Source organism: Scomber japonicus, chromosome 22 (assembly GCF_027409825.1).
Source record: "Scomber japonicus isolate fScoJap1 chromosome 22, fScoJap1.pri, whole genome shotgun sequence".
NCBI lineage: Eukaryota > Metazoa > Chordata > Actinopteri > Scombriformes > Scombridae > Scomber > Scomber japonicus.
In genome coordinates, this window is record NC_070599.1 from 9,370,789 (window position 1) to 9,385,765 (window position 14,977).

The following is a 14,977-nucleotide window of genomic DNA, read 5'->3' on the forward strand; positions in this document are numbered from 1 at the left end:
AATAACTGCATTATTCAGAAAGGTGTAACAGTATGCACACTTTTGCATGAAATAATTAATTTGGAATATTTAGCACAGGCACTGAAAACAAGACCGCAGCTCCTACAGAGCACTGAGTTAGATTTCTTGCTACATCTGCTTAATTGCTGCATGAAGATTATTCTCCAGCACTTCAAATATACTCTTAGTTTTGAGCTTTGAAATCCTGCAAAACAAACATATGTAGAGTGTGTGGCAGCAGGAAAAAGTCAGGAAAAGCCTGTTAGACAAATACTTTTTTTTCATCTACTGTGCAGACTAAAAATAAGGAAGCACACTGACTTTCTATTTTATAAATCATAGAAACGATCAAAAATTATGACTTACTTTCTAAAATGTCTAAGAAAACATCATATACATTTGTGGAAAGTCATGACCATGGCCTGAAGTCTTTTTCATTGGTGAATGTAATGTGTTTCAATACAAGACAGTTAACCAGACAAGACTCTACACAAGCACAAGTATGCACAAAGACTCATCCTGCTGATGAACACTACAGATACTTAAAGAATGATGGGTCTCTATCAGTTTACTTTAAAGCACATAACAGAAGAGGGCACTGTTCTTTCAAAACAGATTGTTTCAATGTTTCTAGCAAATTCTGGAAGAGTTAAATGTCAGTAGGGGTGAAAAGAAATCACTCTCGCCCTTCCTCTTCTTCTAGTTCTAAAAAACAAAAATACACTCCAGGTATCAACTACCTACCAAACACCAGTAACATGAGATAGTAGCTACCAACAAGCCTTAACCCTGGTCTTCTTTATGCCAATTATACCAAGATATAATATGAATATTTTGTACATAATACTCCAATACTCTAATCTCACATTAAAACCATAGAGAAATACATCCATTAGAAGAATAAGTATCACTGCACTGTTTTAAAATGCTTCACTTCAAAGTATGAATTTAACAGAAATAATATTTCAGCACATAAAACACTGAATTTTAATCTTAAGAGTTGAAACCTTTTGACTTTGTCAGACAACACATCTTCAATCCTATTACATATCTGAACTGAACAATTACTTTCCTTTTTTGAAGACTCCTACAGTTAATCATTTTATCCTACTTGTTCAACACAAACTTAAGACGTTAAGTGTTCCTGCTCTCTACTACTCTTAACACACAAAAACTGTCTCTGCTGCCCTTCCCCCTCATTTTCTGCTCTCCTGAACCTCAACTTATCAGGCAAGCCCCCTCACTCTGACCCCCAACATATAACACCCAGCCCCCATTGCAACCAGGACAGGGTAGAGAGGGGTGTAGCATGTCCTGGATATGAGAGGTGGAATGCATGTGCTGAGAAGAGTTGTTGGAGAAAGGCAGGGGGGCTGATAAGCCTTGTGGGTGGGTGGGAGGGAGAGGGAGAGGGAGAGGGAGAGAGAGAGAGAGAGAGAGAGAGGGAGAGGGAGAGGGAGAGAGAGAGAGAGAGAGAGAGAGAGAGAGAGAGAGAGAGAGAGAGAGAGAGAGAGAGAGAGAGAGAGAGAGAGAGAGAGAGAGAGAGAGAGAGAGATGGATGCAGGGAGCATGGGAGGAGGGAGGGATGCAGGGAGCATGGGAGGAGGGAGGGAGGGAAGGACAGACAGCACGGTGGACTCAATCAAATGGGGGGTAAAAAGAGGAGGGCAGACAGAAAAATCTGACTTCTTAAGACAAAGACCTCAGTGAAGTTGGTTCTCAGCAGCTGAGGAGGGAGCATCTCTGAGCTGCTGCTTCATCACCACAGCATGTGAATTGGATGTTGCATGTGGAAAAGAAAACAAGAGACTCTGGAACTTAATCAGCTCCACTGACAACTCTGGATAGTAGAGAGAAGAAGCAGCAGGAAAGCAAAGCTGCAGGAAGCCAACATACCAACATACCACCACTACAAAGATAAGACTTTAGGAGGGAACCTCACAAATCGAATGAAAGCTCTTTCAACAAAGAAAGATAGAGAACTTGTGAGAACTTGTGAGTAGAAGGGATTAAGAGAAAACTAGGAGGACGTGGAGAACGTGCGCCTGTGGGACTGACTGGACTGAAGTGTTCTTGAGAAGACGTGAGAAAACAGCAACAATCTGGAGGAGGAACAGCAAGAGGTCCACCGGGCCCCACAGCACAACGTGAGTAGAGAAATGCAGCATCGTCTTTCATTTAAATTATAATATTCTTATCCCACTTCAGATATTTTGGAGGTCTCATAACTGATTATAGTGATAAAAAGGGCTAAAAGTTCCTCTTTAATGTTCAATTTAAAGGAAAGTCTACGAGGTCTGAGACACATAGAATTAATTATTGCAGATGCTTTGTTCCAGACAATAGATTCATACAATAATAGAACAATAGAAAATCTCCCTGCAGCATCCACACATGACAACACTATAAGAACTAGCAGGGCATGGGTTGAGTAGCACATGATTATGAAAACAGTTTAAAATCAATTAAGGCTACGTATTGGGTAAAGACACCTGCATGACACCATGTGGTAGCTACATTAACTTCATTGCATAGAGTTCCCTTATTTAGAATTCCTTAATCTGGGTCAAACAATAACATGACGTGCTGCTCAAAAAAATTCTATTCAAACAAGAACAGTGTGTAAAATGGGTGGAGCAGCTAAATGTATTTTCAGCGAGGGGGCACAATGAATCACCTCACACACACTCACACGTGCGCGCATTACACTTTCCTGCCAGGCCTTCCTGCGTGACCTTCCACCTTAAATAACACTTGAAAAACAATGGCAGACAAACGTGGATAATAAACAACCTGACAGCACCCAGGACAGAGTTGTAATGAATGTCTTCCCCTGTCAATTCTAATATCTGATGAGTGGTGGTGCAGGTATGGGCTTGGCTCTGTCTGGCCTCATGCTGGCTGGATGACAGGCTATTGGATTGACTCAATGAAGATGTTGTGTCCTTGGCTCCTCTCCTAACTTGTTGAATGTACACTGCAGTAATTGCTACACTTGTATTGAGTATTGTGTGAACTAAAACAATCATGATACTGCATCTTCAACAGTTACACTATCATGACAGACTTGCAACCATTTCAATATCAAAATTTTCAATTTAAGAACGGTATGAAAATCCGACCTATCCAACCTGTCTGGTTGGCTAAAATATCAGGCTGACTGGTTAGCTATGACATCATTAGTGGGATATTTCCATTGCACTAGTTTTCTGGCAGTTGACCTGGCCCTGTTACTCACAGAAGCCCCCTATTCAGTCAGAGCATCCCTGTCTCCTGACCTCTGAGAAGTGAGGATGTCCTGTACCAGACACAGCTGTGCACCACATCAGACCTGTTGCAACACAGAACCATACATATGACTAAAAACTACATCACACATTTCCTGTCTGACGGGCTTGGTCTCCAAATCTGAATGTATGAACTTGGACAAAACACAACCCTAACCCTAGCTGCCAGTGTCACGCCATGATCACAACATATGAATCGTAATGCTTTTGACGCCATCATCGAGTTTTTCTACATTATACACATTCTTACATTCCACATGGAGGATATTAGTTCAATCTATGAAGTCAGAGCAGTTGTTTTCTGATTAAAGGCTGACAGTGATTGAGGCTGAACTTCCATCTTTAAAAGCATCTCTACCACACAGACACAGCATATATAAACAAGCACACGTGCAGACAACACGCCCATGTACACAAACACACTTTGATGCCAGCTAGCCTTCATCTCTCAGCTACACACAACATATAGCAATTATGGGGCCCTTTCCTTTCGGCCAATCAGCTATCTGATAATCATCACCTTACAGACTGCATCACACGAGGCTAGCTTCCTGACAGATAAACCCTCTAACCCCTTGGTGAACTCACACTGGAATTTCATTAGTTTAAAAAAATGTGCAATTATGGCACCAGATTACTCATTCATTCTCTAAAGATGGTTTTACCACTAAATGTGATGTGTAACCACGGTGATCATGGTAATTCTATCATCAGCTCAGATCAACATTACATTTCCATATTACACCCTTCTGTTTACTTTGTTCACAGTTCAGTATGAGTATGAGTGGTACTCTAGAGAAGGGGGCTCACCATCAGGCCTTGGACCTGTCTGAAGAACTGCCACCTCATCACCACCATCATCATCACAACAACCACCACCACCACCCGCACCTCCTCCACTCCAACTCTCTGGCTTCCACCACTGCTATGGGTGGGGGCAGAGACACACCTTCGCGTGTGGTCGTACCTCCTCCTTATTCTGCAGCTGAGAGCGGTGGTGGGGGCAGTGAAGCTCCTCTAGAGCTGCGGGGGTCCCTGGACTGCTGGGCCTGCTCGGTGCTGGTGACGGCTCAGAACCTTGTGATCGCTGCAATCAATGCCTGCCTTGCCGGGGTGGTGTTTGGGACCATCCTGACGCCAGCCATTGTTATGGTGGTGTTTGGCTTCCTCTGCCACTCTACAGTAAGCAAAACCAGAGAGTTCACACTGCATTCATGTATTCATGCTTTTTCACCTCATATCATCTCATGCTCATATGACTCACCAATGAGAAGTCACATTAAGAACAGCCTGCTCAAAAGGCATACTGTAATATTTGTCTATACACTTTTTTACACAAATATTTGATTTATTTTTGCCGCTTCATTCTCAGCATTAGGCTCTCTCTTTGTCCTCTCAGTACATGTACTGCAACAAACAACAATGACTGCACCCATTGATATAGGGCAACAAATATGTTTCTTGGAAAACTTCACAAAGTCTTTATTAGATGATTAGATGTGATGGTGATAAACCTCTACACCTGAAAGACTTGCCAATGCACTATTTCTTTTCTCTGCTTTTCACATTTCCATTTTTAGTTTGTCCAAGTTCTTGATGCGAGAATAAATGTTTACATAAATATTTGCTACATCCAAACAAAAGATGAGAGGAACGGGGAGATTTATCCTTTTTTTTGTAAGAGAGTAAGAGTCCTAATCTTTATACTTTGATCCAAAAGTTTGAAATAGTTCTGCCTGGGGCTTAAAGGTGGGGTTTGGCCCCATTAGTGATGAGAGGTTTTAGAAAATCACACAAGTCTGAGTTTCCCTCAGATGTTGAGGAGGTGGGTGGACTGGAGGGGGGACGAAGGGTCAGGAATCTAGGAAGCTAAACATCAGAGCAGAAAAAGACTGCTTGGTAACCAGCTGGGAATGAAAGGACACTTCACAAAAGATAAAATATGAAAATGTGCAGACTGTGATGAGAACATCTGATAATATAAAAAGTAACTAAAACCAAACAGCGTATCTGAACCATCAGTCAGAAAGCATTAACCTGCACTAACCCATTAAGTCATCGTGGTTCACAGACTTTTAACACATACCAATGGTCAACCATCTTTTTAATGACTAGAGAGACCAGAATTCTCTCACAATTAGACCTCATGTGACAGCGGCTTAGTGGGGGATTAACCAGGACATGGGAGGATGGAGAGAGGGGGGGGGGGGGATCAAAAGAGGAAAAAAGAATAGTGGAAAAAGAAAGACACAACACTATTTAAGGTTCCTTGTACAACTTTATATAGAATAGACTCAGATAGGCTAAGTATGTTTGAGGGAATTCTGTTTTTAAAAGTCATCCAAAAATATGATAGAGGCGATTCACATGAGAAAACAACAGTCCAGCCTTTATGGTCTTCATCTTCAAACCCTGGCTGGGATCTGGAGTCATATAGCAGGCCTTACTATGTAAAAACAAACATGGCATACTTGTGTTGAGCCTTATCTGTTACAACTCCTACCCTTGACATTCCCCTGCACCCTCCTATACCATCAACTTTTTTTTTTTTACAACCATGTACTGTAGTTAAAACCATCTCTCACTTAATCTTTCCCTGACTACCGCCCTCCTAAATGTTTTACTTCCCCTCCCCAGTTGGCATCTCTGTCTAGTCAGAAATAACTACATTTATCAGGACACAGGAGTATAATGTTTCTATACTTTTGTGTGAAAGCTCCACAATTACAGACACTTAGAAAATGGTCAAATGCTTTATTATACAACTTTAGAAACTTTCAAGGCTTGGAGGGTCTGAAGATGTGTAATAAAACGTATACCAACTTGTCAGAAATCAACACAATTTTCAATCAACCAACTTTAACTTTATCCTGATTCATCTTAGAGATCAATGATTTTCAGAGACACATTGATTTTTAACTTTCTAGCTTGGCAAGTACTTTGTCAGTCCTCTTCCCTCTAACCTACCATGCAACCCTTTTTACTCATCTTCCGTGGGCAGATAGGGATGATTCAGGCCTGCTGTCTCTCCACTCCTCCACCACACTCAAAATCCTGACCCTTTCACCTCCACTTGTACTCCCCTGCTTTATTTCTCAATAACAAATGTGCATGCTTCGACATTCAGTATATGCTGTTCACCATCTTTATATCTACTCCACAAAGTGATGATGGTTCATAGTAGTGTCTACCAAAGTTCTATGAAGGTTGAATCTTTTCATATTTGTTCATTTAAAAGATTCAGTATTCAGTACGTACTTGAGTGAGAATTAATTCACAGACCAACTGGTGTCTGTCGTCACCTCTTACACACATACCATAAAGACCAGGTCATTTTCTGTCCTTATCTGGTCTTCAGTGCACTTCACTTAGAGGTTTAAATAGTTCAAGTTCTATACACTACGGCTCCAACCAATGATTCATCTTCTGCTTATTTTCTTGATTAATCAGTTTATTGTTTGATTTTTAAAGTGTTCAAAAACTGAAGCTAAAAAGGTATTTAAAGAGAAATATGAAAATCTGAAATTTGAGAAGTTGGCACCAAATCTTCTAACTATCAACTAATCTTTTCAACTGCAATATATGAACAGTAAGAACTGAGTAAAACACTATGCAGTAACTGTGATATAGGATAGAGACAGTGATGAAAGGCTGTAAATCTACTACATTTGCATCATATATTATCTCTCCTGGCAAACATTGTAAAATATGAGTTACCTCATTTGGAAAGAGATCTTTCACAGCATGGCCACTGTTACCTTAGCATCTGCCTTGCTGAAGTGTCCTCGAAGTAGAAAACTACCAGCTGCAGGCCTGCCCAGTTGTATTGTTTCACTTTTGCCCAAGCAATGATACAACGTAAGGTAATAAAAAAAAATCAGATCACAAGAAAATAGGTTTGTTACTGTTATGCAGCTGGTTTGAGAATCAGATCAACAGAATAATTCTGGGTGGGGACTCCTCCACTGGGGCCAAAGTGCTCCAGCTGCTTAGTGTTCAACACTTAAGACTGTGAGTATACTGGTGTGAATGTGTGTGACTGCCTGGGAGGGGAGGGATTAAGGCATCTCTAAATAAGGCTACCCAGGTTAAAAAAGGTTAAAAAAGGTTAACTTAGGTGACACTTTGGCTGAGGAACAAACTCACCTCTGAATCATCCCAACTGCTCTGTCTGTCCTCTTCTCTCCAGGTCCGCCCTCACGGGACGACCCCCTACTGCTCGGACCTGCTGTCTGATGGAGGCTGCGTGGCTCTGCTTGTGGTGGGCTTCCTCTTGGTCACTCCTTTGCTGGTCTTGGCGCTGGCTGCCTACTGCCGCCTGGCCCGACACCTCCAGCTGGGCCTATGCTTCATCCCGTACAGCCGGGCCGTGTACAAAAACCTGCCTGCCACCCAGCACCGTGGCATTGGCACCGGCTGCTGTGGTGGCCGCGATGGATCTGATGGTGGTGGAAAGGGAAAGGTGTGGGTGTGAGATGAAGGTGGGAGGAAGGGGGAAAGAGGGGAGAGGAGTAGCATGTCATTTTCCTTGTTGGTATTATTCCAATGGAACTGTTATTCGACTATCTTGGACATTTCCAGTTACAACAATGGTGTGTTTTTTGTTGTTGTTGTGTTTTTTTTTAAATATTGAGCACAGGAATAAGTGCAAACATGGCATATATTCTCTAAGCAAGATATTTAAGGCACATGCCCAGGTCAAATACATTATTTAATGTGTACAAAGATGCATACCACCTTAACGTTCCTGAATCAGTCACAGGGAATAGCACACCTTGGTTACATTGACACTAAACATAATTGTATCTTATCACATTCATAATTATTATTATTATTAATTTGTTATTAATGAACAACCTTCATTTATTGTCTAGAGTAGTTTTTAATGTCAAACTGTGACAGCAATTTCTTGTGTTATTTCATTTTTATAAATAAAGCTTTTGGATCCAGCTGGCGTTGTGTCCTGTAGTAGGATGGGATGGGTTGAGCTGCTTCTAGGAACAGGAAGGCATTATGTAAGACTGTTCCAAGCTAAGGGGCAAACAAACTGGCCTCACTACGAGCCAACACTAAATGTTAGTGAACACACAGTTCAAAAACACTTCTGGGTACTGCCAAAGCCACGCAGCTTTTCTGTGAAATAACAGGCAGTTGCTATTGTTATGTCCCTTGAGAAACATAAAAATGTGTATAAATACGTGTTAGTAAAACCAGTCTCACACAGCACACCGAGCCTCAGCTATGGTTGGCTTGACTGAGTGGTTAATGTCTCCCCCAAGAGGTCAACAAACAGGACTTAAAAATGACATAGCATGTGATAATAATGTAACCATAATTATAATAAAAATATACTGAGTGTGGGAAAAAAAACAGGTGACAACTTGCAGCACTCCTAGTAGAACACAAGTACACTAAAGGCAGTGAGTCTACAATGTATTAACCTCATCTGAATGAAGCAGTGAATGAAGACCCTCACAAGTTACATACCTTGATATTCTGCTTTCTTTTCCTTTGAATAATACATTTTGAAAATCACTGCTAAAAAAGGACGATGCAGGACGCAGAAATGACTGTAAACCAAATATAATTGACTTTACATTCAGTGTATTTGTGTATGGTTTAAACTCTATATAATATATGAAAATACCACCATGCATTGCTTATTCTGGTGTGAATATATTTATAGAACATAATCCAAAACAAAGTAAGTAACAATAATCTTGAAATCTTGAAACAAAGCTGCAGCATGGTAAAACCAAGAACCGTGCACAGATTGTTTGCAAGCAAACTAACATGGCTTTCACAAGTTGTGAACAACAGTTTTTACAAGTGCAGATCATAGTCTGCTCTTCTTTGGATATATGGCACTATCCTTCCTTCATAGCTTTGTTCATTTATACTGTACACATGAGACACATGAGTCTTAACAGAATATGATGTTAATTCTGTACTACATGATGCATTTATTTACTGAACTTTTCTTTTTTCAGATTCTTCTCTTCTTCACTGAGTAATTTCACATCCTTTTATAGCTGTCCTATACATAGTAGAGAGCTGTCTGACAAATTTCACATTTGAGCCTGAATTAATCTGTTAATTATAATAATGATAACAATAATAATAATAATAACAATAGACAAGATAACAACAACAACAACAATAATAATAATAATAATAATAGACAAGATAACAACAACAATAATAATAATAGACAATTAAACAAAATAATAGTGATGAAATCAGTAATATTGAATCCATCCATACAAATGCAGTGTCAACACTTGCTCAGTAGACGTTGCTATTTGACCATCACATGCTTTGTAACAGTGAACCATCTTCAACACAACTACTTCATATTCATTCATAGTCTTAATAGTAAAATGGTTCTCCTTTCTAGTGACAGCATACTATCAGTACACTAACCATTAACTGCGACGACATTTTTCAGTCATTTTTCATTGAACAACTTATTAGGGGATAGCGCGAACGCAGTCCCCACTATCACAAATTATGCAGTCGAGATTCCCACATTTGGGGAATTCGCACGGGTCAGCAAAAACCGGTTGTGCAATGGTTATGCCTCACCATGGGTGAACCACCTACATGATCATGGTATCTCCCCTGCCAGGTAAGTATGAGTTGTTAGAAACAGACAGAGAGGAGTCATTCAGCCACATATTACTTAGACTGACGGTGTCACACAATAAAAGCAATGATTACATTTTCTGTACAGAGTCATTATCAAATTGTACTAAACGCGTGTACGGGTCGTTTAACATTACCAACTATCATTTTTTTCCTTACATTTCCATTTAATGTGGAGATATCTTCTTCAAATTAATGCATAGTCTAGTGACCGTAGACAGTTACGTCTTCTGAATGGTCCAGAGTCTACAGTGACGGTAGACTTTGACCCAATCGGATTGTAGAGCTCGACTGTAGCCTACCAATCAAATAGAGCTTCGGGAATCACGTGACTCGTTTTGTTTACCCCGCCATGTTGGAAAAACTCAATGACGCCAGCGACGATTTGCAAGCCGTCAGAGTTTATTGCGCATGTTAATTACAACAAGCACTCCGTTTTATAAACGGTCGATTAAACCATTAGACCATTTTAATATAACCGGGATGCTTTTCAAGAATACAAAAACAGTCGGAACGGACAGTATCCAGACGTCTACAATTACCTGATCTACACTCCATCCTCCTACTCTGGACTGGATTCGTGCTTTATCGTGAATGGAAGCGTAAATGTCACTTCATCTTAGTTTACGTTAGCATAAGCTGCGGGTAGTTTAGTGTAATCGTGGCTCTCCTGTCAAAGTATGCATCATCCTATGTGCCAAAAGCTGTCGTGCTATCATCTACCAGGACCATCAACATCTTTACTCACAGAAGCAGTAGAATAGGAAAGACATAAAAACGTTCAGTGTCCCTGATGAGAAAAATGTGCTAAGTCTTACAGCCTCACTACTGAAGCTACCAGATATTTATTTATGAGTATTAAAGTAGCAGCTGGGCTTGTATGAAAGGGAACAACAGATTCAGAGACACTTTTAAGAGCACAGCATACTCTTACAATTTTGCCGGGGCATGCCACATAATTTTCTATTAAGGTCAGTGAAACCTTTGGGGACAGTGCTATGCAAAACAGTGTTTTTAGCAGAGAATTTCAATGACTTTTTCCATGTGTATCCTAAGAGCTTCTCCAAATCAACAGGTTCTAACTGTTTCCTACCATGAGTGAATGTCGAATCTTTAATTCAGCTAGGTAAGACTGAATGGACTCTGACATTGAAATATCTGTCTAGTGGGGTGTCTACCAAAACTAGGTTCCCTGGGAGCAAATGACAAAAAAAAAAAAAAAAAATACATTGCTATGTGATGAATTTATGACTTGTGCAACCTTCCCATCCACTGGAAATAAAACCTTATGGACAGATGGCAATTAAATATTAAACTGTATAGTGTGACTTGTATGCTGAATTACATTGAACACTGGCTAATAACTATTAATAAATATTTCCACACAGTCATGTAACCTGTCTTTTCAAAGTGATTTATTTAGGTCTGACTGCATCTGTACAATAATAACCTGTATTTTAAATAGAGAGCTTTACACAGCATTTTAAGCATAATAAAACATTTATAAAGAGTAATCTACACAAATCCCTGTGCTCACATAGCAAATACATAAAGATAATAATTATTTCACATTAATTAGAGCCTGATTCAGATTCATTAGAGCAGGGGTTTCAAACATACGGTCAGAACTGGCCCGCGGAGGGGTCTAATACAGCCCACTCAATAACTTAGTAATAGTATGAAACCAGGTTTCAGGAGCAAGTTGAGGAGCCTACTTCATGTACATTGCTGCTTCAGGTTTTTTTAACACCCTTACCAGAAAACAATACTAGGAAAAAAACTATGAATATATTTAAAATATTCATATATTGAACATCAATCAGCAGTTTCTGTGCAACATAATCTGAAAAAAAGACTAATCATATTGTTGAAATCATATTTCTTCAGTCATCTCAGGCAATTCATCTGTTTTGTAAATAGATGGTTTAGTTAAGTTATATTATGTATTATTGATTGGTTATTAAACAATGGTTTTACTGGTCCAGCCCACTTGAGATAAAATGCTATATGTGGTCCTTTAATTAAAATGAGTTTAACACCCCTGCATTAGAGCTGAAGTAATCCGTTTTGATAATAGTTTATTTTATGAAATTACAGTAATGAAAAGGTGAACCATCTGCAATACAACTTCATATTACTTTAGTGCTTTAACAACATTTCATACTCCACTCCTTACCTACACAGTAAACTTGCAGTGGGACGCTGATAATGAAGAACAAAGTGCTTCATGTTAATCAATTTTCTTTGAACAAATTATCAGGGGATAGCGCGAACGCAGTCCCCACTATCACAAATTATGCAGTCGAGATTCCCACATTTGGAGAATTCGCACGGGTCAGCAAAAACCGGTTGTGCAATGGTTAAGCCTCACCATGGGTGAACCACCTACATGATCATGGTATCTCCCCTGCCAGGTAAGTATGAGTTGTTGGAGACAGACAGAGAGGAGTCATTCAGCCACATATTACTTAGACTGACGGTGTCACACAATAAAAAACAATGATTAAATTTTCTGTACAGAGTCATTATCAAATTGTATTAAACGCGTGTACGGGTCGTTTAACATTACCAACTATCATTTTTTTCCTTACATTTCCATTTAATGTGGAGATATCTTGTTCAAATTAATGCAAGGTCTACAGTGACCGTAGACAGTGAGCCTCCTGATTGGTCCAGAGTCTACAGTGACTGTAGACATTGACCCAATCGGATTGTAGAATTCGACTGTAGTTATTATCAAATGATATTAGACTCGGGTTCGGGCCGTATAATATATAATAATATATAACATTATTATAAACAACAAATAACATTTAATGTGGTTAGTTAGTGCTTTCGTTTCCCTTCGCGCTTTGCTGCAGTGTCCGGATGTGACGTAATACTTTGTTTTGTTAATATTTGGGCTCAATAAACAATCCCAGGATACACACTCAACTCTGCAAGTCTCACTTGGCGTAAATGTTGCTTCTAGTGAGAATTGCCTTTTTACGTTTTCGTGGCATTTGTTTCCACAGAAGCACCGCTGATAATATTACTTTCTCTAAACACACATTAGCCGACTTTATCCTCTATTAATCTACATCCCTCTGCAACAAGAAAAGCGGACCGTGAGGAGCTTTTTATACACACACACACACACACACACACGCGCGCGCGCGTACAAAACATTAACATTACTTTTCCCATTCTGTTTTAGGCTTCTTTATCATCACATGACATTTCAGCTATTTCCCTTTTTTTAATGATAAGTGGGCAAACTGTCTGTCTGATAATCCACTGCTGCAGAAAAATTAGGTGTCTGCGAAACAAACTAAGCAACCAGATAATGTGTATATGCCCCATGATTAATTATTTTATAACATAATGACACATAACATTAGGCTTTGGCGCCATCAAGTGGAGGAGCATAAGTACACCATAGTGCATATGTGCTTTCCATGAGTGAGTCACTACGTTAAAGTGATGAAACTCATTATCCTAATAACACTAATGTGTACAACAAATAACGTTTGATATAAGTTATTGTGCATCAGTCCCACACATGTTAGAGTTAGAGTAAATTATAATTAGCCTATTAAGTAGTAGTAAAATGTCAAACTGTATCTTACTGTTATGTGTGAGATTTAAATTAGTAATTTAAAAGAAAAGTAAGGAATTGCTCGAGTAGCCTAGCGAAAACCACCCTGTTATGTCACTGAGTTAAGAGCCCTACAGCACCTCTCAAATAACTATCAGACCCATGAAGAAAAAGCAGTCAACGTTATGACAATAATTCACTAAATTCAAAGCAACTTGGGGCCAAAACGCGGCCTACATCCCTCACACTCCGCTCATGACCTCCTAGTGGGTAATTGCACCTTGAAATAAAATTTTAAAAACCGTCGACTATTACCTATATCAACTCAAAATTATTTTTGTATGCACATAAAAATGGACATATTACCGAGTTACGTTATTTGTAGGCTATACGCTATGAAGTTTAATTTCTTTCTGCGCCATGCTCACCTGGATGGAGAAAGTTTGGGGAAGACGCCATTTATGAAGTAACAGAAGACTGGACCACTTTAACTCATGTCCATCATGTCCCAGCCATTGCTCCAGGGGCAAAATATGTATTCCATAAAGCGTTTCATAGATATTGCATATTTATTTTTATTGCTAATAACGAGCACTGGTAACGGCACGTGCAAGGGACAGGTGAAAAAAAAAAAAAAACTTAATGAGCCGACCGTGTGCACGTGCTTCCCTAATCACCCGGAAATAGAGGTTGGACATCAACTCCTTTGATTATTTCTTGAACGTAAAAGAAAACGTAGTTACATGTTTCATGTTGTTGGTGAATTTATACAAAAAAATAATAATGACAAATTCCTTAAAAAATGAGTTAACAATATGTATATTAAAAGTCATGACAGGCAATAAAAGAAGGCAAATATAAACTCATGTATTAACACTAAAGTTTAATTACATCCATCATAACAAACACCTGGTTTGACAAAATCACATTAAGCCACTGGATTAAAAACATTTTAATAGTTCTCAAAGTGGGGTCCAGGAACCCCAAAGGATTGTTGAGGGAGCTTCACCCTGTACTCAGCAAAAAGGGGAGTAATTTATTCTCACTATAATGCCATCCATAAGTAACAATGGCAAAATGTATGACTATTTTGGTTAACTCAGCACAGCTAAAAGAATTCATAAAAATGAAACTCATTTCAATCACAAGAGCCCTGAAATAAGCAACATTTGAAGCTGGGGTCTGAGCCAAAACGTGTGACGTCAGTCACACTGACTTTACACGTTTTGCTTCCTAATCGTTGGCTGCACGTTTAGCCAGGTAAACCTGCTAAGCCTCTCTGTGGGAAGGAGGTCAAGAGGAGAAGGAAAAACAGAACAGAAAGGATAGCGTGCAGCCATAGACAACACAGGTAGAACACTAGTCAAGGAGGACAAGAGGAGCTGTGCTGCTCAACTTCCTTTTTCTGTTTTTTACCTTTTTAGTACAGGAAACCAAGGTAAGGAAATAGTAATGAAGTAATTCATAT

The 14,977-nt window shown here is 39.4% G+C and overlaps 1 protein-coding gene and 2 non-coding genes across 3 annotated transcripts; 1 reads left to right on the plus strand and 2 right to left on the minus strand.

Moving 5' to 3' along the window:
- The first annotated feature begins 1,681 nt into the window (after positions 1-1,681).
- tmem88b (transmembrane protein 88 b) lies at positions 1,682-8,223 on the plus strand. Its single transcript, XM_053343895.1, has 3 exons — positions 1,682-2,147; positions 4,056-4,469; positions 7,477-8,223. Exons 2-3 carry the CDS (start codon positions 4,062-4,064, stop codon positions 7,759-7,761), a joined length of 693 nt encoding a protein of 230 aa, XP_053199870.1. The 5' UTR covers positions 1,682-2,147; positions 4,056-4,061; the 3' UTR covers positions 7,762-8,223.
- A 1,535-nt stretch (positions 8,224-9,758) lies between these two features.
- LOC128384842 (U1 spliceosomal RNA) lies at positions 9,759-9,923 on the minus strand. The gene has a single exon (XR_008324574.1). It is a non-coding gene; the product is annotated as a U1 spliceosomal RNA (small nuclear RNA).
- Positions 9,924-12,190: 2,267 nt separating this feature from the next.
- LOC128384843 (U1 spliceosomal RNA) lies at positions 12,191-12,354 on the minus strand. The gene has a single exon (XR_008324575.1). It is a non-coding gene; the product is annotated as a U1 spliceosomal RNA (small nuclear RNA).
- Positions 12,355-14,977: the final 2,623 nt, after the last annotated feature.

Coding starts and splice junctions, on each gene's coding strand:
- tmem88b (XM_053343895.1), top strand. CDS start 4,062: ATGAGTATGAGTGGTACTCTAGAGAAGGGGGCTCACCATCAGGCCTTG. Junction 4,470..7,476: donor GCTTCCTCTGCCACTCTACA/GTAAGCAAAACC, acceptor TCTTCTCTCCAG/GTCCGCCCTCACGGGACGAC.